Source organism: Sturnus vulgaris, chromosome 7 (assembly GCF_052056855.1).
Source record: "Sturnus vulgaris isolate bStuVul1 chromosome 7, bStuVul1.hap1, whole genome shotgun sequence".
In the NCBI taxonomy this organism is placed as follows: domain Eukaryota; kingdom Metazoa; phylum Chordata; class Aves; order Passeriformes; family Sturnidae; genus Sturnus; species Sturnus vulgaris.
Window position 1 is genome coordinate 22,369,022 of NC_142249.1, and position 24,710 is coordinate 22,393,731.

General features: G+C 38.2%; 1 protein-coding gene across 3 annotated transcripts in view; it reads right to left on the reverse strand.

The window, feature by feature from the left end:
• The window catches only part of CERS6 (ceramide synthase 6), a 102,741-nt gene that overhangs the window by 32,770 nt on the left and 45,261 nt on the right, over positions 1-24,710 (reverse strand). For all 3 annotated transcript variants that reach the window (XM_088168082.1, XM_014890913.2, XM_088168081.1), the window contains exons 4-6: positions 19,113-19,170; positions 4,826-4,876; positions 2,417-2,509 (exon numbers count right to left, since the gene is read on the reverse strand). In XM_088168082.1, the coding sequence (XP_088024208.1) occupies positions 2,417-2,509; positions 4,826-4,876; positions 19,113-19,170 (202 nt within the window). The remainder of the gene's footprint in view (positions 1-2,416; positions 2,510-4,825; positions 4,877-19,112; positions 19,171-24,710) is intronic.

Below are 24,710 nucleotides of genomic sequence, written 5' to 3' on the forward strand. Positions count from 1 at the left end.
AGGCAAAGAAAATCTGGTGGAATTTGTAACACATAAATAAAGATAAACAAGTATTTGAAAGTCAAAAAACTCCTGGAAGTCATTTTTTAAGTCATCAATTTGCTAGCAGGGAAGAATAAAATGGAGATGGAAAATAACAAGTACATTCCTCTTGATCTATAGTCAGTACAAGACCAGGGCTGGAGTTAGGCCAATGCTGAGGGCTGCTGCTTCCAGCAAGGACACACTGCACCTCTCCTTCAGACAAACCCAGCTACATGAAAAAAGCACTTGGCTGAATTCCTGCAGCACACAAGACTGCCTGGGCACTTCTGACCATTCCAGAATATAACACAGCCACTGCTGCTGAATTTAAAGTATCTAAAATGATAACCAAGACTTAGATAAAAATATTCCTTTCACTGTAACATGAAAACATCAACAACTTAACTCAGCTTATGGTTGAGAACTGTAAATCTGCTCCATACAAGCCAATTGTGAAATATTACAATAGCATCTGATATTAGCTAGCAAATTTCCTGTTTCCTGTTAAACAGATCCCTATTTCATATGGGCACCATTGCACACATTGCATATTGGGTGCACTACAAGGTTTCCACTTTTTTTTTTTTTAAACTAAGCCTTCTTTTAAAAGAGAACTACTATGGTGTTGCAAGAACTGGTTTCTCTGTCAAGCTTGTACTCCTTTTTGTCAACTACTGCAAGTCTTCAGTACTAACATTTTTCAACACAGTGGGTTTCTTTGGCAGCTTGCACTCCAAACACTTTTACTGTGTGACACAGCTGCCTTTCTCCAATCTGATCTTCCTTTTTATCAATTTTGCTTACACTACCAAAAGAGCTGCCTCCACAGTCCAAACTGGTGAGTGATCTAATGGGTTATTTATAAATATGGCATCTACACTGTTCCCTGCTGGGTGCTGATAATGAAAGGCTTTTGACTTGCTCTCACTGCAGATGTTGTGTTCCTGCTCTCTGCTGGACACTGCACATTTTCAGACACAGCAGGTGCTTGGGTCATCACTTGGATCTGGTGCTCTGGGCTCAAGCATCACAAAGCTGTGGATGGGGTGTTCTTGGCTGCTAGCAATCCACTTTCCCACCTCCATGTCCCATCCTATTTCCACAGCAGCTTGCCCTAAACTTTTTCTGATAACAAGTCATTTATATATAACTAAGAAACAGACTTGGCCCCTGCAGTTTAACATATTAGTCAATATAACTCTTGATTTAAATTCATCTCCACTATCATACAGCTCCTTTGAGAATTGTTTCTCATTATCTTGGTTTGTAAAATAGGGAAGTTATACTCATTTCAAGCTCAGAATGTTTAGCATCTACAGACAATGCAAGCAAGGGATTTTTATGTATTAATCATAAACTGGTTGTTTTATTTACAATTTATCCTCTAATATGGATTTAAATTTTGTGGATGTTTTCTTGAGATTTCTACCTCTGGAATAATCTGGAAATCCAAATAGAGAAGTGTGTTTATAGATAGGTAGCTCTGGCATAGAACTCCCAGGAATATACTGTGGTTCTAAATGACTGGTAAGTTTATTCAGGTCATACTGCATCCTTCATTTACTCTTTTCAGAGTTATGCTACTGCTAAAATTCTAACAAACAGGAATTTTTCCATTAGCATAGCCTGTCATTTATTTAAATGACAGCTGAGGTAAGCCCATAAAGATATTACAAAATCCTTTCAAATTTTTAAGAAAATTGATTTTGAAACATTAAAGCCCCTGCAAAAATAGCTCAATGGACTGTTGTGCTGCTTGTCCTGCTATTGACTAGGATGCTTCTCAGAGGAGAGAACTTGGAATATGAAGCAGGTTGCAACTAGTTCTGGAAAAATATTTCTATTTGGGAAGAATTTTTTTTTCATTAACAACCCTCTAATAGCCAAGCTCACTTGCATGACTGCAAGGGTAAAAATTAAATATAACATCACTTCTTAATATTAAATGTTTTTGCTGTCCTTTTGTAGAAAAAAACTGAAAGCCCTCATAGATCTTATCTCACAAAGTGATACTGTGAATTTAAGAGGCAGTCTTTCCCTTTTCTTGGTATTTCATTGTTTAACTCTTAGAAGAAACAGTACATCTACCAGATACTACTTGTTCAATTCCATTCAAGTCACTGCATGAAAGCAGAAGGTTCTTTCGGCTTCTGCTATTTGCCCTTCAATATTTTATCAGGCTCTTCTTTCCATGTGCAGAAAACCTCACATTATAGTAACAAGGAACAGAACAAGACAATCCCAGTTTCTCAGTGATTAGTATCTGCAACAGTTGAACACTAGAAACAACTGTATATCCAGTTCACTGCACATGTAATACAGGTATTCCTCAAGTAAAGAACGATATGTTAAAGCTTAAAGCTTTTGGTGCTTTTAGTCTCATTGTTCTTACCTTTCTTTTGACGTCAATGAATTGAGAAAACATTAAGGACCAGTAGAATGACAATTCAACTATGTAGTAGTAATGAAGGTCAGGCATCAGTGGCTGAAAGATGGAGATGGGAAAAGGTTAATAGAGTCTAACTGACATTACAGGCAGCTGTAGTCTATAGAAGACATGCTTAATCACAGGGGATTATTGAATTATGCCTATGCATCCTATGTAAAAAAAAAAAGATGATGGTTGCCTCTTTCAAACTTTGATGGCTCTGGAAAAATAAAGCTCCTCAACATACTCTCTTCTAATGTTTCAGCCCTGAGAATACTGTAATCCAAAAATTATGATGATGTTCATTTGGAACCCAGAGCAAACTAAGTTATGAGTATTCTAAGTCTATTTTGAAAGTTTACTTTATCTTGCTGTATATCAGTAATGTGGGTTTAAAGCATAGCAAAAAAAACCAAAAAACAATGCTAGAGTAGACTAGAAAAAAATTAACACTAGCATATAATCTCATCAGCTCATGATGAAAACGTGGGCTTAGAGAGACTGCCAACAGACTTTCAATTATGTGTAATTAAAAAAGGGAAAGAAAATTAGAGCTTGCAATGAACTGCAACTATTATACTCATTATTGCAAGGGAACTCACTAGGGAAAATTTCTAGTAAAAAACGAAGATTGTCAGCTGCTTTATTAACAATAGCATTTCTAAAGCCATACACAGTGATAGTGTAGGGCAATTCTAAAGATGTTACTGATTCCTTTGATGCCTTAAGTTTTAGCTTTCACATTTCTCAGATTCTGTGCTGCCTTGCTGTGGGACTCTGAACTTCATATTAAGTGTTAGGAAGTTCTCTTCACAGGGTAGTTGGACAAAACAATCCTTTTCCAGCCCCAGAACCAAGGACACCATTAAAGCTTCAGGCCCAAAAAGCATAAAAAACAGCAAGTTGAGGGGAGTGAGCCAGGAGGATGGGACTTCATAACCTGAAGCTCTAACTGTACAATTGACCCCAATGTGTGGATGGACCAAAACATAAACGTGTGACCAGGATCCATCTTGTGTTTATCTTGGATCCATCTTGTGTGCAGCCACGGCCAGGATCTTGTACTGCCCAAGGTGTATCCTTTGAAGGCCTTTCTATAAATACCTACTTTATTCCCTTAATTCTGTCTAGCCTCTGTTCCAGGTCAGTCTCTAAAGGCATCACCTTCTTGGATGTTGTGTTTAACTTAGTTCAAATGTAAGGTTCCAGTTCTCCATAGACTTAACCTCAATAGGTTAACCTGTGCTTATGGCTGTGTTGCCACCTAAACGATCCATTTGACTGCATCTACAGTAAAGTCCAGCTGTATTTCTGCAGTGCATTGTTGAGTAATTTACAAAGGAGTCATAGCAAACAAAAGATTAGAAATTTGATATAGCTATGGAAAAAAACAACAGAACAAATTGAAAATCCAGTACTCAGCCCTGATTAGCACCCAGTAGACATTTTTATCTTCAAGACAATTATTTTCATAATTACTTTAATTTGACAGTTTACTTTATGTTGGATCCTTACCACTACTAGAATGATATTAATTATAGTAATTTTAGCTCCCATACTCTGAAAGTTGCAACCAACTTTCTAAATGACCTTGATCTTCGGCTAAGTCTGGTAAATGTATTTTCTTTAATCAGTAAGCTTCATGGTCTTCTGTTTTCAGTCAACCTCTTATTGCATGTAATAACACAAAAAAGAAGGAAATGGGGCTGAGAGGCACCAGTAAGTGTAGCTATATCAATCTAAGAAACAGTTCTACCTAAAGGTTCTGAGGGATTAAATTTCAGCACTTCCCCCATTCAATTTCTGCTGCCACTTTCACTCTCAGTTCACTCTCCAGTCTCTGCATGAAATTTAAGTCATTATTTCTTCTGAGGCTACATGACCAAATTCCTTCAACCTTTCTCAGATCAATATTTCTGCTGAACTGTCTCCACAGAACTATTTCCAAAAGAGAGACAACCATCAAGAACCAAAGCATCCAAACATAGTTCTATGCAGTTTCTGTTCTGTTAAGGGCTGTTGACACAAGGATTTATGTGTCTTTCAGGCAATACTCTTCTTCACACTTTCCAGTCAGACAATTTCCCCCCTCCCCTGCTCTTTAGGGGAAAAAAAAATACCCTAGACAGGTTAAATTTCTTAAACTGCAAACTCTTCCCTGGAGCTTCTGGAATTTAATGTGTGCAATTCAGGTGTGACAGCTATGTTCATCTTTCCCATCCTGAACTCAAGCAAGATGGGAAGAATCTAGCAATGTTCTAAAATGCTGAGCAGCCCATTCACACAAACCTACTGGCACAAAGCTCCACCATAATAAAAACAGAGGTCTGCAAAAGTGTCGTGCTTGTTTTTAGACAGCACTATAACTTTTACCTGATATGGATATCCGCTCCAGCACTGCCTGGTATTCCAGAGCCAGGGTGTCTGAAAGAAAGAAAAAGCAAAACAAAAGTCTGTACACACCACTTTGTGCTATGTTAAGTGTATATGTTTAATACTAATGAAGGAAAAAAATACATGAACAGCTTAGATTTCACATTTTTTGATAGAGGCTATGAAAACTGAATAGAATAAGGAGACTTCTCAGAGTTTCACAGCATGCATTAGAGCAACTCGTCTGTTTTTGTTGGTATCCCATGACCTCACTTTTGCAAGAGTGCAGGCTGAAAGCAACCAGCTCGTGCTTGGATGGTCAGATCTCACACTATATTCTCAATAGCACAGGAAATTTTGACCTCAGCCTGCTTAAATGTTTTAAAGATTCCTTGCATGTGCCATTATATATAGGCATTCTTCCATATAGGATCCATCCTTCATCTTTACAGAGCCTTATCTGTTCTACATTGCAGTATAAAGGGGACAGCACATCATTAGTAAGTCTCCTGGATTAAGGCAGTGCACAGCATACACTTACAGCACTAAATAATTTCCCCTAGATCACGTTTTTTCAAATAAATCCTCACTGCCTGAGAGAAGGCATGTTCTTGTTTCCACCATCAGGTGGAGCAGCTCAGCTCAGGCAAAGCATCATACCAAACTCATCCAAAATACAATGGGTGAGCATCAAAGCAAGAAAACGGACACTAGGCAGGATGTTGAAGCCTCAGGCTGAGAATCAGGCTAGCTAGGAATGATTTTTGAATATGCCCTTTAATGAAAAAGAAGATAAAATTAAGTTTTCACACCCATACCCCCAGTGCTCCTGTAATGCAAAGAATAATTCCTACAGTAACCTGAAAGGTATACCAACATTTGAAGTAACAGACCTCCTAGAGCTTCTGGTACACATCTCTCTCAAGGATGCTGTAAAAATGGTTAAAGTCCATCCAAACTTCTCTTTCCCTCCATTAGGAATAATTTCTTCATGGAACCAGTTAATTGGTACAAACATCTCCACAGTGTGTGCTACTACTGTGCTATACATGTTTCCCTCATTTCATGCAATTAAAAATAAGTCTTTGGAAACAGCCACAGCACCTCTGCAAAACAATATAAAGAATCTAAAATATTTCTCTCTGACAGCTGCCTAAATTAGATCCACACAAATATTCTAGGATAATTCATAGTTTTAGCCAGGTTTGAAGAGCTGTAACTGTCTTTCATATCATATTCAACAAAAGATAAGAGATGCTTCCCACCCAATTATTTTGCTGCCTAAATTACAGGTTCTAGCAAAAAATGCATATTTTTCTGTTTCAAATATTATGACATCTTAAGGCTTCTTCATAGAGATGCTTGCTGCAGCAACTACAGATACAGAGGCTTATGTGCAATTAAAATGCTGATTGCTAAATAAAATAGGCCTTACTTGATGAACCTATAACCACAAAGCCCTAAAGGGTATCACAGCTGACAAATGCAGTGTATGCATTAAGCCTCAAAGACCAACACAGCAGAACATATGCCCCTTCTGAGCCACATAAGGCTCAGAAAGCCATGCTGCCATCTCAGACAAAATGCTTCTGAGTGGCTGTTTGGAAACCTAATGGATACTCTGTGGGCAAGAGTGCTTAAAATAGCAGGGCTCCTACACCACCTTGTTACCCTTCTTTCCTCCCCACTCTCTCCTCCCCTTGATTTGCCTTGGCATCTCTGAGTGGCTCTTAACAGCTTTAGCAGCAGGGCACTGTGGTTATGCTTGTCCTGGAGGGTTTTAGGGAAGAGGTAGAGTTTGGTTTAGCACAGCCTTCTCTGACCTCCACAATGAGCCCTAGACTGCACTCAGCATGTACATGTAAACCATGGTTACAGCTAGACCAAGAAGCATCTTGTTTAGTCCTCTGTGACCCTCACAACTGTGGAATACTCTGTATAGGCTTCAGCAGGAAGCAACAATCAAAAAAAAGCTCACACAGTTGCAGTGTGAGACCTAAACGCCTCAGTGAAAGGTGGATTAATCATAAGGGACCTAAGACCAATATGCCAGGGCTCAAGTGAGTCCTGTGTGTGCTCATAGGACATGTCTGCAAACTTCCTCACAACAGGCATGTTCACCATGAGCACAGCTCTGCCTGAAAGTCCCATGATGGATGAGAAGGAGAGGTCAGTGACTTGGCTCCACAACAGATCCTTTTTTGATTAATACAAAAGCATGCTTCTCTTTTTACTGCCTGCTGAATATCCAATTTTCATTTCACTTCTTATTCTTGGTATATAATGTCTGAGGAAGGGAGAGACATGAGGGGATTGGAGAAGAGAGGAAATGAAAAGATCCTGATAACAAAAAGCCCCCCCCTTAAGCTGGAAACAGAACACTATAAACTTCAGTACAAATTATATCAGGCACAGAGCAGCGGCCCTACAATGCTGACACCTTGTCTTACAGAACATTAACGAGTTCAGAGGGAAACTGAAGTTTTACTCCACTTAGGTGCAGTACCAAATGAATGCAATATCAGTGAAAGAGGATGTAAACAGCTGTTCAATCTGTTGAGATTTACAGTATTAAGGAACAAATCATAATTCCCTTACAAGAATATCTGTTAAAAACTCCATCAAATCTCTCTCCAACCCTGTGATTAAATAGAGTAATTTAAAAGAATTCCTTCAGAAATAAAACTTCTCTTGAGACAAGGGAATGACTGAGGATTTGGGGGAAAAAAAAACCAAAAAAATTCCTTCCAAAATTATCTCTGATGTTTGCATGCTTAGCCAGAAGCCTTGGGCTGTTTTGTATCCATTGCCTCATTCACTTATCTATAGAGAAAGTATCTAATTGGCCCCTGGCTTTCTGAAAGCACCAAGAAGGGAAAATCTCCAGGTCTTGCTCAAAATGCTGCTAGTATCTAGTATGTGAAAGGTCAGTTTTGACAGTAAATGGAAGGGAGAAAAACCCAGTACAATAAAAACCTTCCCATTTATGGTATCACAAAGAGCTGTTATGCACCTGATTTAGTCACAACCATGAGGGCATGGTGTAGCTCCCAAAGGGGCTCTTCCAAAATTCTTAGGTAAGGAAGAAAAATCTTCTGACTTTTCCAACAAATAAAGAAATCTGGCTGCTGGTTTTACCAGAATCCAGCATGTAAAAATCCAGAAACATCATGACAGAATCCCCACGTTTCACAAGAGCCAATTTATGTTCAAAACACATTTCAAATCAAAATAAGACAGCCTTAGTCCAAAACCAAAAAATTTTAAGCTGCTTTTGAAATTAGAGAGCTTTTGAACCTGTAAAGCAAAACCAGCACAATACAGAGCATTCACTGTGTGTTCACTACTGTGCCAAGATTTTTATTTGGCTTGGTTAACATGTTTGAATACAATTTTGTATCATTTGTCTCTAACAGTTACAAGCAATATTAAGTGGAAGGGAAATTAGCACTATTAATTACAGTCAAGATAATACATACTTTGAGCAAAGCTCTACTGATCTCTTTTTTGGGGGGCTGATACAGGCAAAGATGTCCCATGGCATGTACATTCATCAAGTTACATCATGTACATTCATCAGCACGTCCTTGCTCCTCACAGAATCAAACGGTACAAAGTAACGCCAAATTTCCTCTTCATTAACATTCACTGAGCCCCAAAAATGCTGTGTGCAATTTGCTGTGACCCCAGGAGCAAACACGCACTGCCTGGTACACGGGTACAGTGCATGGCACAGCCATACTCAGCAGCTGCTGCCTTCTCCCTGCACAGGCAGATGAGCAGCTCCTGCTCACATGGACACACCCCTCGGTTATCCCAAGCTTCACACCTCATCTCCCCAAGAGTGCAACTGCAACAGCAGAGGAGGAGACTACTGACCTTCTGTTCACTGCAAAATACAGCAACGTTTAACACTTTTCACACATTTTTTATTATCCAGGAACTGAAACTGATAGCCTTTTAATCAACAGCACTTTTCATAACATTAGCAGAAGGACAATTATTCATAATTAGCAGGTTTTTTGGGGTGTTGGGTAGTAGGTTTTTTTGTTAGGTTATGTTTTGTTGGTTGTATTTGGTTTTGTGCAATTCTGCTTGCTCAAATTAAATAGTATCTCAATGCTAATTATGGCTAGGTATTATAGCAATTTTTTTCTTTTTCAATGTATTAATAAACATTACTCTTGAACATCACTTGGCTGAATAAGCACTTGCTTAGAGGTGAATTGAATTGCTCAATTTCTTTTTTTTTTCTGCAACACCTTAATCCCCTTGGCATAGTATGCTGGATGGCTGCTGACATTAGAAAGAAAGTTATACTACCAGACAACACAAAAAGCATCCTTCCTTACTTTCCTCTGCCAGGGGCTCTATGATCTACTATTAAAATTACTCCCATCCATGTATGGTAGACCCAAGAGATTTTTCAATAAATTAGTCTCTTAGACACAAATTCCACAATAATCCCAGGCTTCCTTCCCCATTTTCTTACTTGGCTCAACAAAGATCTGCATAACTGTATCAGCACACTGCAGCCTTTCACTCTTAAGGAGGATATATATTTACGAAAATATTTGCTTCTGCATATAATGCACATACAAATACATTATTTTTCCTCTTAACTACAGAAAAACTCCTTTGTATTAATTGTTGTAAAACAAGCCACCATTTTACAAGTTATAGAAAGTGACCTTTTTTTTTTACAATTATAAATATTTTGCAGCTTCTTTCTCTCCAGCAGAAAGAAAATGAAACACTTCCTCATTATTCTTGATTTTCAGAAAATTTGTAAAGCAAAAACCAGAACTTTCTGAGTAAGCTTTTCAAAGTTTTTATCATCTGCCACTAAGTCTGCGTGGCCTCCAAGGACTCCAGACTTAATGATGTCTTGGAAACACTCTGATTTCCCAAACATGTATGCTTTTTTCCTACTATCCTCTGAAAAATTGCCCTGAATATAGCAACATCCCTTGCTACTGTTGTATTTGTTTTCCTACTACTCAAGAATTTCTCATACTAAAGTTTCAGTGATTTAAAAAATACGTCACAGAATTTCCAGACTCTACTGGCCATGCACAACAGGCTCTGAGGCACAACCTTAGGAGCCACCATGCCGAGAGCACAGGCTGAGCTGTGCAATAAACTGACACTGCAAGCACCACTGCAGGTCACCTACACATCAGAGTCGTGTATGCTTCCCTCCAGCCACAAAATCACCAAGTTCTGACAAAACACCATGCTGGGAACAAAGAGAACTCGGCAAAACAACAAAATCCATGGCTACTGTTTTGCATCAATTTGTGCATGTTCTTCCTTCCAGTGACTGTTAATTTGGTTTAAGATGCAGTTGCTTCTCACACCAGGAACAGAATTTTCATAAATCCTTCACAGATCCAAGCAGTCATTGGTATTTCTTGGCATAGCTAGCTACAGAAGTGAAGACAATATGACACATTGTCAATGAACCTCCTGAGGTTTTTTCCATATATTGTGACTAAGCAATCTGTTTTAAGTTTTTGCAGAACTGTTTTTTGGGGTTTTTTTTCTCTAGAGTTTAGTTCTTTACGTCTGCAGAAAAAAGGGTTTAGGGGAAAAAATGCTTCTGCAATGAAGAGTGCTCAGTGTTTCCTCTGAGCAATCTGCACTGTTGACTTCCAAACATAATTAGAAATTATACTCCTACTAATGGGAAACCGTAAAACATGGAAGAACTTATAAAGGCCAAGATTAATAACAATCACTGGAAGATGCACTTGACATTCAAATGCAAATATATGTGTGCCCAAAAAAAGGTTTTAGAAAAAATATGAATCCAAGTTTTGATGTATTTACATAAAATGGTATTTGGAAAGGCAGAGTAAGCTCCATGCACACATCCACTTTTCTCTTTAAAAATATTATATACAGAGATCTGGAGTTTATGTCTTGTGTCAATAGAAATTTACTTTCAACTTACAGCTTATGTGGAAAATGAAGCTGGCAAAAGGAACTGATAATTAGAATCTGGAAGGGTCCTAATATTGATTAATGCAATGCACTGAACAGAACTGTAGAACACTCTAGACAGAGAAATTGGTGACTGTAACATCTCCTCCCCCTCTTCTCCCAGACAGCCACCAGTCCCCTTACCAAGCCCAGCCACCAAAATATTTACTCTTTTTTGCGTATCCTCTTCCTCTGACACTTGCTCTGCTAGTTGCTTTGTAGTAAACAAACTTCTAAAAACCTTTGCCTTCATGTGTAATGGCAACATTTTCAAGGACTTGGTCATGAGCAAGCTGAGTGGCCAGTGGTGCTACGACATTCTAGAGCAGCTGGAGGTCTACATAAAATATTACAGGAGTTAGGCTAAAATTCCCAGAAACACTATTCAATGTATTTTGTAGCTCCTCAGTCGACACTGTAAAAATTGTGCATAAAAAGTAGTGGACACATTCACCCGTGCACTCCAGATGCCTGATAACCCTTTGATGAAGCTAAGCAGCTGAACACCCATTAGCTTTACAGCTGCCTTCTATTTTTGATCACAATGCCAGACCACATCAATTAGCCTAGCATTTGCATCTAAGAGGATATTTATGGATTTACTTTATTTAAAAAGACAACGCATAACTGCACATCCGGAATTAGTTTGTTAAGAGAGAGTACTGAAGTTTACACTTGGAAAACCTTACCTTGGTAGGAGGGAGACCTGCATAAAATTAAACCTTTAAGAGACCAGGAGAAATCCCAAGAGCAAATCATTAAAAAAAATAAAATAGGGCACTTCAACCCTTATTGATCATTGCAGAGTCACATGATTTCAGACTACTCCTAATTTTCCTACAGGATGCAGCTTCAACAAAGCTCTGATACTATGGTTACTCAAAGGCACACAGGAAAGTGGTTAATAATTAAACTCATCATTACATATCTACTTTCTGTAATTATGTTCCTATCTGTGGCTGCTCTGCCGGAAGAGTGCATGTGTCTGATTCTGCCAGGCACTGCCTTCCAATAGCATGTGTTGATGGCAAGTGTTTACCAGATTTATTGTACTCCTGATGCTGAGTTTTGGAAATCCTTAGGCAGCTGCTTTCCTTTGCAGGATTCACTGTGGCTTGCTTCACTGACATATAATATGTTCCACCACTGCATGCAGTCCACAAAGGGAGACAGAGTCAATTTTTAATAATAAGAGCAACTCCATACCGAGGTAAGCAGCAAGTTAAAATTTCATGCCTAAACCCAGATGTTAAGATTGTGGTATTTTTGAACTTACATTGCCTACGGGAAAAATAGGGTATAAAGAAAAGCCAAACAAAACCCCCAGTTGATGTGTTTTGCTGTACTTTCATATAGGCACATTGTAGCAAGATCTCAAAATCATCCCTGACAGTCTGAATGTTAAATAGTTACTGCAACTGCATAATTTTTAATAGAAAATACAATTTTCTCTAGTTCACAGGGCCAATATTTACCCCTAGAGAGGCAAGAATGCATTTGAATCACATGTGCCATTATGGGCAGGTGGTGAAGAAGACCTTTCATTAGTGAACTCCCCATTCTCACTAAAACCCTGGCAGAAGGAGCTGACTGCTTCTTAGCACAGAGACACCAAGTCCCACCTGAAGACTGAGAGAGCAGAGCTCCTTCAGACAGGTTGCTGGATCAGGCAGGCCAAAAGCCACACCAGTGTGTGGTCACTAGCAAGAACACATTTTTAAGCACTTCAGTCACTGAGCACAGCTAAAACAAGGCAGAACCCTAAGCAACAATGGTAAGGACACAGTGAAGTAGCTTCTTCATCTTCCACTTCTGCAACCACTGCATTTTTTGAGGTGCAAATATATTGTATCAGGGCAATTCACCTACGAGGCTGCAGGTGTCATTACAACTGAAATACTTGGAATCTCAGACTCACAGACTATGCTGAGCTGGAAGGAACACATCAGGATCGTCAAGTCCAACTCCTGGCTCTGCAGAGAACACCCCAAAAATCACACTTCTTGGTGTATGAAATAATGCCACAAGTACTAAGTACTGAATGAAAAAATTCCAGTGAGAGAATCTCTCTCATATTGTATTTTTCTTTAACAGAAAGACAGAAGGGGCAAATGTTAATTACTTTAAATATAAAAACACAGTTTGCAAGGAATTCTTTTTCTGCTCAGTTCTGAGTCAGTGACCACAATAACATTTCCTTCTCTAGAGCAAACGAAGAAAGCCAAAATAATTTCCCAAAATGTCTAAATCTACATAAAATGTTACAGTCATTTTCCCTCTGTTTTTCACCTTCCCCTCCTGCTCAGGAAGTACAAAGACAAGTATTTTGTTGTTTCCATTTGTCATCTGCTGATCTATTCTGACATAACTAGCAATTCTCTGCAATTGATCTATTAAAACAATTAGCAATAAGACTGACAGGTAGGGATGGGAATAGGGGAACTATTATAAATTGCATATGATTTTGTTTCATAAATTGCAAATCTGTATGAAGTTTTAGTATAAAGCCATAAACAGTAAATTTGTGCCACAGCAAAAAATCTAAGGTAACTGGGCAAGAGGAAAGAATTTTCTCTTCTTCATCTTCTTGAGCCTACAATTCCTGGGGACTGGACAAAAATCCCTGCTGAAACTTCATAAGTTACCTGTGAGATAACAGCAGTTAAAAAAAATAGAAGCAAAACTCTGAATTAGATGCAAATTTACAGAAGTACTTTCCCATGCTAAGCTGGCATTGTTCAATAGCTGGTAGCCAAGAGCATCAGTAGGCAGAAGTGAGAAAGTGCTGAGACATGTGCAGGGTAACATTGGAAGGGAATATAGTAGGAAAAAACCCAAAAGATCATTGATAATGTATTTATTTATTGCCAAGATTTTTTCCTCTACTACTTAAAGATGAAATGAAGCAGTTTAATGGCTTTGAAGCACTTACAGCATAAAAAATACATATTTTTCTACAGGTTTTACTAATTGAATGGAGAATACAGCTATCCCCCTCCAAGTCATTCCCTCAGTAGTGAGTTCAACTGAACAAGGGCAATGTAAAGCACCAGTTACATTAGTAGTAACCTGTTCTTATAGCCAAACATGTACTCTTTGCTCAGGTTTAATTACCTGTGAAAAACAAGACTGCTACATTAATTTGAATAGAAAGCCATGAAAATCTCATGGCAATAAAGTGCTGAGCTAATACTTTGCTACAGATATGAATGAGCCACCTTAGTTTATAGATGAATTAAAACTATTTTTTTTATTATAAAAATTGCCCAAATACAACACTTCGTGAAGTATTTCTCCTAGATCTGCCATTTTTATGATACGACCCTGAAAAAATTTCAGTCTTTCAGAAAGTTGGGCTGCCAAGAAAATGAATACTGTGCTGAGGGCAAAATTAGCAACCAGTCCACAGGGGCACATGAGGTGTGGCAGCCCCTCGTTCCCTGCCTGGAACAGCAGCACAATGCACCCACAGCAGAGATGCTGGCTATGGCTCAGTACCAGCTGAACTCGCCAAATTGATGATTACATAGCATTTACTTACTACTCTGATGTTATTAAATACCCCCAGCTGGATTCAAAACAGACAAAGTGAAATTCAATTCTAGATGTATTTTTTAAATTAGTGTGTTGCTTTTCCTTCCCATGATTATGTAAAATTTGTCCCTGCTGTCTACATTTGAAAGTCCTGTTACCATCAGTGTCCCATTACTGAATTAGGATACCATTGATATTCTCCTTTTGCTTTTTCTTTCAAAAACCTTCCGTTTCCTTTCAGCCACAAATTCTGCGAGCTTGCTTAGCTTTGTACTCTTTTGCCTGATCCAGTTATAATCTTAATTTCCAAGAGCTTATACAGTTAATTACTTCCTAGGCTGACTTGCTTTCTCTTACAAAGCCTCATTGTCCAAAATGCATTCATTTTCCCTGTTGATGTACACCAAGGTGCTGTAATAATTTAAAACTAAGTTTCTCCAGTAGCTTTGATCTTTCTCACAGCATGACTCATGATTTATATCTCAAGCATCCAAAGCACTCTATTAATCTCTCCTAAATGCCCTCAACAATTTTGATGCCCTTTTGAAGATATATCTGAAACAAATTCCTTTTCCATGAAATGGCATCTAACTATGGTCTTCCTGGAAACCTTTTCCACTTGTGATGCTTATTTAAAAATGTAATGGCATTTCCCCTTTCTCACAATAGCATTCTTCAAAAAACTCTGGAGCACGGAGATTCTTTCTTGATCACTCAGTGAATTAGAAATTGTTTTATTTATCACCTAATGTTCAGCCCTGTTTTCATGGAAAGGAAAAAGACTATAATTTGATTTTAACATCCGAAATTATTTTAGCTTAAAAATTTTCAGCACTTACAGAAACTCAGCAATTGGTTTTACAAGTAAAAAATAAAAAAGGTAATAAAATCCTCCAGAGAATCCAAATCAATTTTAAAGCAAGCACAATCTGCCAAAGGCAGGCTTCATTTCCTCCCTTAGTGGCCTGTGTATCACATTATCCCTCTGTTAATAGCACAGTAAAATATCAAATATCAGCATTGTGTTAAAAGGGCTCCACAGTGGCCTCTGGCATTCTTCATTTAAATGAGAATATTTATCCAGCACTGGGCATATAAGCTCACTGAACAAAAGGAATTACAAGGCTTCAGAAACAGATAATATAACAACCTTTCGAGAAGAACATGGGAAGGAAACGTCACAACAGATGCAAACCAGGCAGAAAAAGTGCCCAACAGAACACCTGCTTCAACTGAGTCAAGAACAAAGGAGACACCAGTGGCTCTGGAGGTAAACCTCCTGCTTCTCAGCTTTTGCCATGATGTTGTTTCCTAGAGTCAGTTTTGATTTAAACCAAGGTAGTAGATATTTTCCAAATTCATGGTATTGTATCTCAGTGTTAAAACTAGAAAAAAATTAGTCTGCTTTAAGGAGTCTTATTCTAGGAATCAGATGATGAGACATAATCAAAACAGTGGTATGAATTTTTCCAAGATGCTGCATTTCTTGTATTGTTCTGTTCTGCAAAATATCCAGCAGCATTAGTTTCATGAAGAAGTAGATGCAACAGGTATGGCAAGAGAAGATGGAAACAATAAATTAAATACTGACTATTCTGATGCAGATCATTTTTTTCTGCTCCAAATGATGTAACATGCAATAGGTTCTGCAAATAGTTTTCCAATAGCTGAGAAACTTTTACGAAAAATCAAGTCTGTCCTACTGCTACCAAATATTGAAAACTGTCTAAAGCACTGGAAATTTTGAATACAGCAATTTAATTTTATTAAGTGGCTATGCATAATAATCATTATTTTCTTGGTCTAAGGTTAACAATCTCAATAATAGGTGAGGTAGGTAATAATAGGTAATACAGAAACCATGTCAATAATCTGCTACCACTTTATTGACAAGTTCTTTTTTTGTATTTCAAATGAAGGTGGTCTGACTTTAGGCTCTAAAATTTTGGAGTACAAGCAATCTGAAAGGGCATTTACAAATTTTACACTACTCTCTCTGGGCTGTAACATGTGCATGTATCACTGCTGCTATTTTATCCCAAGAAGAGACAAAGAACAAACCAACTCAGCTGAGCAGCAGAATGCAACATTCTCTCTCACAAAAAAGCATGAAGCCAGCTTGTCTCTGTGTGCACACAAAAAATGTGGGCCACTAACAAAATATCTCCTGCTGTCACAGAAACTCACTGGCTTAGTGGTAAGTGCACACATGAGGATAAGCACTTTATTTTCCTCATTTGAAACATCCCATAGTCTCAAGAAAGAGGAACCTTCGTAACAGAAGTGGAGCTCTACCTGTCAGGTTTTTTTCCTTCATACTACCCTGCCATCTTCTATTTGCCTTCCATACATTTCTGTCCCTTGAGTAGGCTTTTGGAGTTGAATTTACACTTCAACACGGCTTTCTCTGTTCTTTTGCAAGCTACATGTACCACTAGAAATTGTAACTACCCACCAGTAGACAGATCTGAGTTCTTCAGAAGGGGATGACTCATTAGGAAGGACACTCAATCAGCTGCATACATACAGAAGCTTGTTGCACCCAGCATTTTTTAAATATAGCCATAGCATACTCATATCATCTGTCTTTCTTCAACACTAAATTTGAAAAATAGCAAGATTTGTTTATCCAGGCAGATGATTCTTTTCCCAGTAGAATATGCAATCTCAGGTTTCCAAGTCTCAGTATAGACTTCAGAAGATTCACAGAAAATTCATCCTCTTCTATGAGTTTGTAATTCTTATGGGCAATTAAAGGAAGGAAATTAAATGTAAAAAGTCTATATATGTCACCTGAAAGCTTTGCTTCCATATGGTTGTAAAGATTTTTCGTTTTACAGCATTATGCAGGCACTGCTTAGCACCAAGGATGAGCGAGCAAGAAACCAGCCAATCCTGAACTCTTTGCTCTGTTTCTTTATCACCAAAGATAATGATATTTTTTTCCATTTAATTGGAGCACAGTCAGGCCATTAACTCTTAATGAGCAAAGCCACCATTTATTTAACTACAAATATTACTGAGGAAAACAAAAACATCTCATTCCTATGTTAATGATAAGCAAAGCAGTCAGTTTAATGCCACTGGAACTTAATGTTTTGTTGATGTCACTAGTGGTGTGGTGCTCCAAAAAAGTGTTTTGTAGACATGTAAATGAAACAAATGGTTGAGCTGAAAAACCTCAGTTTAAGTCAGAGAGGGAAGAATTTGCATATATATGATCAAAGTGGAAATATAATTGGTTACTTATCTTTCATGCTTCAAATATTAGTGATTTATAAGACATGAAGAATGCTGTAGTGAATGCTGGCTTTGGTCCTTCAGTGCCAAAACATCTCATTCAGAAGTCTGAATACTAAAATGGGATGGTCACATCTAGCATTTGCCCTTTTACCAAGAATGGGGGCAGTGAGGATTAGATGGAAAGGTGAATGCTTCACATGAAATGATTTTGTGGGCCACCCACTCGCTCTGCAGTCACAAATAATTTAAACCTGCTCTAGAAAACAGTGAAGACTGGAGCTGGCAGCTGGTAACAAAGAAAGCTGTATTGTCGCTTTCAAAGTTGGTACCTTGATCCATTTCCTCACACAGAATACTCCTTACCAAATCTGCTCTTGAAAATAATATTTGAGGTAGAAGGTGGACAACTTAAACTCTTAGCCTACAATTACACTGTTTCTCTCTTCTCATAAAGTATCAGAAATGACACGGGTGACTTCAAATCCTGATTATGATGACTTATTTCATCCCCTCAGTGCATTAGCCATCACACTGCAGGGCATGTTCTGAAACACACAGTGCTCTGGGATCAAGTGATCATACAGCATGTTAATGGAAAAAGTACACATAAATGTAAGAGTTCAAGGAGGCAGAGGGAGAATGCAATTGCATGCTTCCCCTGGGGCTGACTACTGACTGCAAAATAGCTGAGAACAGCTCTGGTGTGCCCTCCCTACACAGACACATCACTATCCCTGCTCACACCAAGCTGCCTTGCACCTGGGACACCTCAAGAACTACAGACATAAAAAAGATTAGTACAACCTCTTTTACTTACAAAGCACCAGAGACATTTTCTTGTGTCAAATTTTTGACCAAAACAAAGATTATGTAAACACACTGAATGCACACATTCCCCTAATTTCACCTCCTAAAATTACAGAAATATGGCCCGACTTGCACACAAGCTCTGAGAACTAGTCACACTGTAAAAACAGTTTGCCACACAAATCTGAATTACTCTCTGTTGCAGGGTTAACAGACCTGTGTCAGAGTGCTTAGAAGCTTTCAATACCCTTCTCTTTTTAAATCACCTGAAACACAGTATTGATGGGAAACTCCACAGAAACTTCCTTCCACAGTACATACAAAGAATAGGCAAAAAAGGTTTGCTTTTTTTTTCTAAAACACTTATGCATTTTGTTTGTTAGTAAAAAGTAACCTCTGTCAGAGACATTTAAACGAGGATGATGGAGAAATTTAGATTAATACTTTGGTAAACCTTACTGCCAGCTTAATGCCTATAATGAAAAGGAATCAAGTGAACTAGTGTTGCTACGCCTTCTTTTCTTTTAAAATCCCATTAAATATTGGTAAGAACTTATATTCCTTACCAATACTAGTAGCAAAGCACTTTATGAATGCATATTAAATTTTAATTTTCACTCCTCATGAACATAGGCTTTATGCCTGGGCTTTATATTATACCTCCACAAGACTTCAAGTCTGTGATACGTTATGAAAGCATAATAATATAAGTGCCTACCTTTTTCAGGAACCGTACTCCATAGGTAAATATATAAAGGTAAAATGTAAATCTCCACCTGCAAAAGGTACAAGAGATTAACTCTAGGATACCAGGTTTACATATTTTACAGTTCAACACATGATTTCTTATTTTACCACCAAACCACCATACCCTGGTTACATTAACAGAAGTTGAAGTAAAATTTTGGTCTGGTTTTCTACAGCTTTTGTTATCAAGCATTGTGCTCATTTGCCTGCTTTTCCTGGCCTTTCATTAGCTCTCTGAAAATACTTGCTAATTTTATCTAAACAGAGGGAAAAAGCCTCACACATTTTCAAGGATAATTAAGTTTTTAAAAGTTTAATGAAAACTAGCAGGACAGTGGAGGAGAGAGGACGATTTATCCATCTGTTGCAGGAAAATTAATCTCTTATTAGACACCAGGAAAAAAATAACAAGAAATTTTATTAAGACTTCAACAGGTGACTTGGGAGCACTGCATGTCAAATAGGCTCTTTAGTAAAGAAAAGCATCATTCACAATGAGCTGGAAATTCACTTGGCAGATTCCAGCACTTCACACTTGGTTTTGGGGAGTGCATTTGCATCAGACAGATATGCTGGATACAGACATATATCCATAATTTACATCCACTTCCCATGCATCCCTTGATAAAAATTATCTACATTTTCCCAAATGCATTCAGAATAATTGCTGAGTTTCTGGTTTTTCTTTTCAGATAGAGGCAAACTAGAAGCTAAGAACAGGATGCCATGGAAAATAAGAGAAACCACCAGATTTAATACAAAATCATCCTCTCCTCTGTCTTTCTCAGTCTTCAAGAAAAGAAGACCGACACAGTAACTCACTTATGAAAGAGCTACTGGAAGTCTGAGGAAATAAAATCATAACGTTGTGCACTATAAATTCTTAGAGGAATTCCTGTTGGGTATTTTTTTCCCCAAGGGTTGGACTGACTACACAGACATGCTTAATATAAACAGCAGAGAAGTAATATTCATAACATTTATAGCTGGATGAGATTTAGCTACCTTAGTGTGAAGCAATGCTGCAATGTGAATCCCATTCAATGACATATTTTACAGCGCTTACAACTTTCTCTCCACTGGCAAAACTATTAGCTTCCAGTTAATTGGCACTGGAGTGCTTTCAAACATTATTGGAATGGTTACAAAACTGAAAATATTCCTACGTAAAACAAGGTTAATCCAAACCTTTCTCTTCGAAGTTACTTTTACAAGTATTTAGAAATACAGTTGTGTCATAGATAAATAACCCTCTGACAATTCGAGGAGAGTACAAGAACATCAGTGAGATTTGAAGTGTGATACTTCAGCTGAACAGGAACTCTATTTTACACTTTAGTTTCCATAGCATGGCAGAAATTAATCTATTAAACTGATATAATAGAAATAAGATTTGGTCACTGTATTAACATGGCACTCCATTTTCGTGCTGGCACTTTCAAGATACTGTGAAAATAGAGTACTTGGAGGCAAAATGTTAGTTGTGCTGGCAGAAACCTTCAGATCATGCACATGAAAGAAACAGCAAGGATAGTATTTTGAACAAAGGATTTATTTGTGTGGAAAGCTTCTCGTTAGGCCAGTCCTAAAGCCAGTTAACTTGCCATTTAATTTCAAGCTTACATATATCATTCAGTGAAAATTTGAAGGCTATCACTGAAAATATAAATGTTAGGAGGAAAACCTGTCCAACCTATTCCCTGATGAGCACTTCCAGTGCCCTTCTTTCACTCCTAAGTGTGAGCAGCTATGATAAATTCATTGCAAAGTTTTATCACCTTTCACATTTCTCCAAGCAAAATACAGAACATACTTAAGGGCTTTTCTAGCTTGCTGTTGGGAGATGCAATATTCCACAGGGGAGTTCAAAGGCAGTCTGATGCATTTGAAATAAGTTAATAGCTGAATTTTAGCTGGTGGGTATCAGGGATTTTCCAGTCTGTGTGGATATTTGGAAAACTCTGGTTGCAGAGTTTCCTGTAGCTACCACCTCTCAAAAAATAAAAAGACCCTTTCCCAAAAGAGGCAAATTAAGAAACACCAATATCCCCATCTAACTCTCCACACACCTCCCAAAGCACTGACACTGCTGTAGGCAGACACTGCTAAAGCCATGGATTGCCCTGGAGGAGAGTTTCTGGAGCCAAGAGCCACTGGGTATTATCTGGGCATGCTGAAAACAGTCAGCTTGCTTCAACCATTCAGCTGCTACAAAGGTGACAGATGCTCACAAGGATATGTTATTTTGTTCTTCCCTCATTTGCCAAACAAGTGGACTTGGATTTAGCACCAGAAGATGAAGCAAGGCTATGAAAAAAAAAAGCTCATTCCTGTTGAACAATAAGCACAAAAACTATTCTACAAACCTCTGATTTGATCAAACTCCAATAAACAGAAACTCCAAAGAAAGCAAAGATTCTCTGCCCTATCAAAGACATACAAAGGAGGCCATAAGGTGAAGCATACATCAATTCATTCTTAACTGAAAGATGAAAACAACTGAAGCTTCTCTGTTTTGCAAGAACTTACTCTGTCCCTCAGACTTCAAACATTCCTTTGGTCAGTTGTACAGAGACAAAATTTGAATTACCCATATACACACGAAGTGCCCTACTTGAAAGACTTAAGTTAGTTTAAATCCAGCAAACCTGGATGAAAGCACTTGAGGTCAAGTGTTCTGAAAGTCCTCATCTGTCAGCTTGCAATAAATAAGGTTTATGAGGATCACTTTGGTCCTCCACTAAAAGACTTCTAAACTGAACCAGACTTGTACCTGGTCTGCTCAAGCTCTGAATAAGAGAGATCAAAATGTTTACAGATGGACCTTCTGGCAAATTCTGCTGCTTACCAGGCCAGTGCTTCAAATATGAATGTGACACACTGCAGCAAGAAAGTCAAGCTAAAAAGTGACTCTTCCATAAGAGAAAAATAAATTATTTTCTAATGTAGTCTTAAAAAGAGTGCTGTAGAGTCCCACAAAGGTGCAGCAGCAGATCTGACTGCTCTTGTTCTACATTTGAATGCATTCCCAATACAGAGCACAGTCAGTTTCTTAACGTCTCAACCCTTTTAACTTTGAGCTGCTAATGAAATTTTTAAGATGCTTCAGCACAACACAGAACACCTAAAAAGACAGAAAAGTTGGAGAGCCTCCACTAACTAACCTGATATATCCCACGGTATGCTCAATTCAGCAAGAACTATTTAAGTGCCCACTTGAGCAAGCACTTCACTGATTTCATGCATATGTCTTGTCAGGTTCCCTTCGACACACTGATGAAATTTTGTCCTTCAAATTTTCCTCTGAATTTTTGCTCTGAAATATGAAATTAAACTTCAGCTAACAAAAATATACATATATATTTTAAAATCTGAAAATTTAAAAAAAAAATTAAAATTGATCGAGCAGTGCTCAAGCAAAGCACGCCCCTACTCTGTACTTTTTGCAGAGCTCACCACGTGGGGCTCATGCTCTGTCAGGAAGATGCCATCCCCCCCACAGACCTGCTGTCCTGCTGAGTGAGCTCTGCATGGGTGCTCTCCTTGGAAAAATGGATACTTCTCCCTAGGGCAAGGGTGAAGAGGCACAAGGCCTTTCCCTTTTTTCTACTTCTTTTGCAAGAAGACCGAGTGGCCAGGCTGTGAACGCTGGCACTCCTGCAGAACTTTGCAGCATGCAAAGAGTGGTGGCTCTGATACCAAACCAGTGTCTGCTGCTCAGCAATGGTGTGCAAGGATCCAAAGATATCCAACCACTGACAACAAAACATCAAAGATAGTAAATGCAAAATCTTAGAAACATAAAAGCCATTATGCTTCCAGAATTGTAGCTGTTATTTACACAGATGCCTTTGCCATTGGTTTGCTACAGTCAAGGCCACAAACAGCAATGTAAGAATGCCACACTTCAAAACAGTTAAAATTTTAAAAAAATCATCATATTTAGCAACTAGTCATAGGCTCACCACATACCTGCAGCTGAAGAAACTGGCTCTCTGTCTCTGCAAACTATTTGCAGAGAAATCACAAATGCCTGAAGTTTTCAATGGAAATACACATCAGTGAAATGTCAGATTTGCTGCTCTCCATCATCCACTGCTCAGCTTCTGGCAGTGGCTGACAGACCTCTGGGCTCAGGCTTTGGGCTGAAAGTCAAACTGAGCCTCATGCAAACTCTGCAGTTGCAGGTCTTGGTTCTGGAGATGAGAAGGCTTAAACTACCATTACATAGCTTGTTCTCCATTTTAATCCCATAGTCTGAATGGACAGCACAAACATGTATTTGGCCTATGGAATCATTAGCTGGGACTGAAAACTACTTTTTGCTGCAATCGTTTCCTCTGGCTGTGAAAAGTATATTCACTGTGAGAGTGCTCAAAGGAGCATTTCTGAGGTTGAGTTTAAACAGTATTCAATGTTTATTTCTTTTAAATGGGAAGCATGGCTAAGTTCCACACATGTTCACTGTGACTTAGAGCAGGTTACATTTTATCCTCAAATTGCACTTTTCTGCTCCCCCAAATACAGTATGACAGCCTTCAAGTTTCTGATTCACTCAAGAGGACTTAATCCAATTAATGTTGCCTCTGACATAGCCATTGGTATAAATTCCTTCTAGATGACTACCTCTAAAGACAAATATTAAGAGGATGATACTAAAAAACAAGGGACTCTGAAATTCTGGATCAATTTTTTAATATTTGTGACATTGTCTACTGATTTATTATACTCCAACTTTAAGTTAAAACCAAAACTAAACACAAAAAACAGCAACCCTTCTCCCCTAAACCAACAAAAAATTCCCCTAAATATGCTATTTTTTTAGGCAATAAATCATGTAAAAATACAAAACGGAGCACTGAAAAATAATCCCTAATCCATCCAATAAATAGCAGCTCAAACAGTACACTTCACTAAACCTTTACTTCTATTCAATCCTGGTACCTAGTCTCATACAAAGCTGCATGTGTGATTGTATGCTTGATGGAAGTAGCTCCACTGTTCCAATTTCCTGCCTCCCCAGATTTCTGTAATGACAATTCGCTGCACTTTCACAAAGCCTGAGAAGTGCAAGCAGATATAAAAAATGTTAATTAAAACTAATACATAGGTAAATAAATAAATGAATGAATAAAATCTTCTTGCCTCTTTTGGCATGATATTGCTGTTGAGTCAGTCCGAACCATGTTATGGTGAACAGTTCAGCACTGCAGTTAAGCAGATGTTACATGAGGAAGAAAGCAGTTATGCACAACTCACAAAGATGTGCAAAACAGCAGGTATGATAAATTGAGAACACTGTATTGCTTTCCTCTTCAATCTTCTGTATTAAGACTTTACTGTTGTCTGATTTTCCTCTTGGTTGCAGTTTGAACCAGTTACTTAATATTTAGTATTAGAGTGCCACTTGAGACCGGTCCTGTCCTAAATCTGTATGCTCAAAATGCAGCTCTGCAAGTCTTAAGAGCAGAAAAGAGGAAAGAAAACACAGTACTAAATTTTGAAGTGATGCAATTTTATAAATAATGAAGTGTGTTTATATAATTAAGTCAGAAAATATGCATAATAC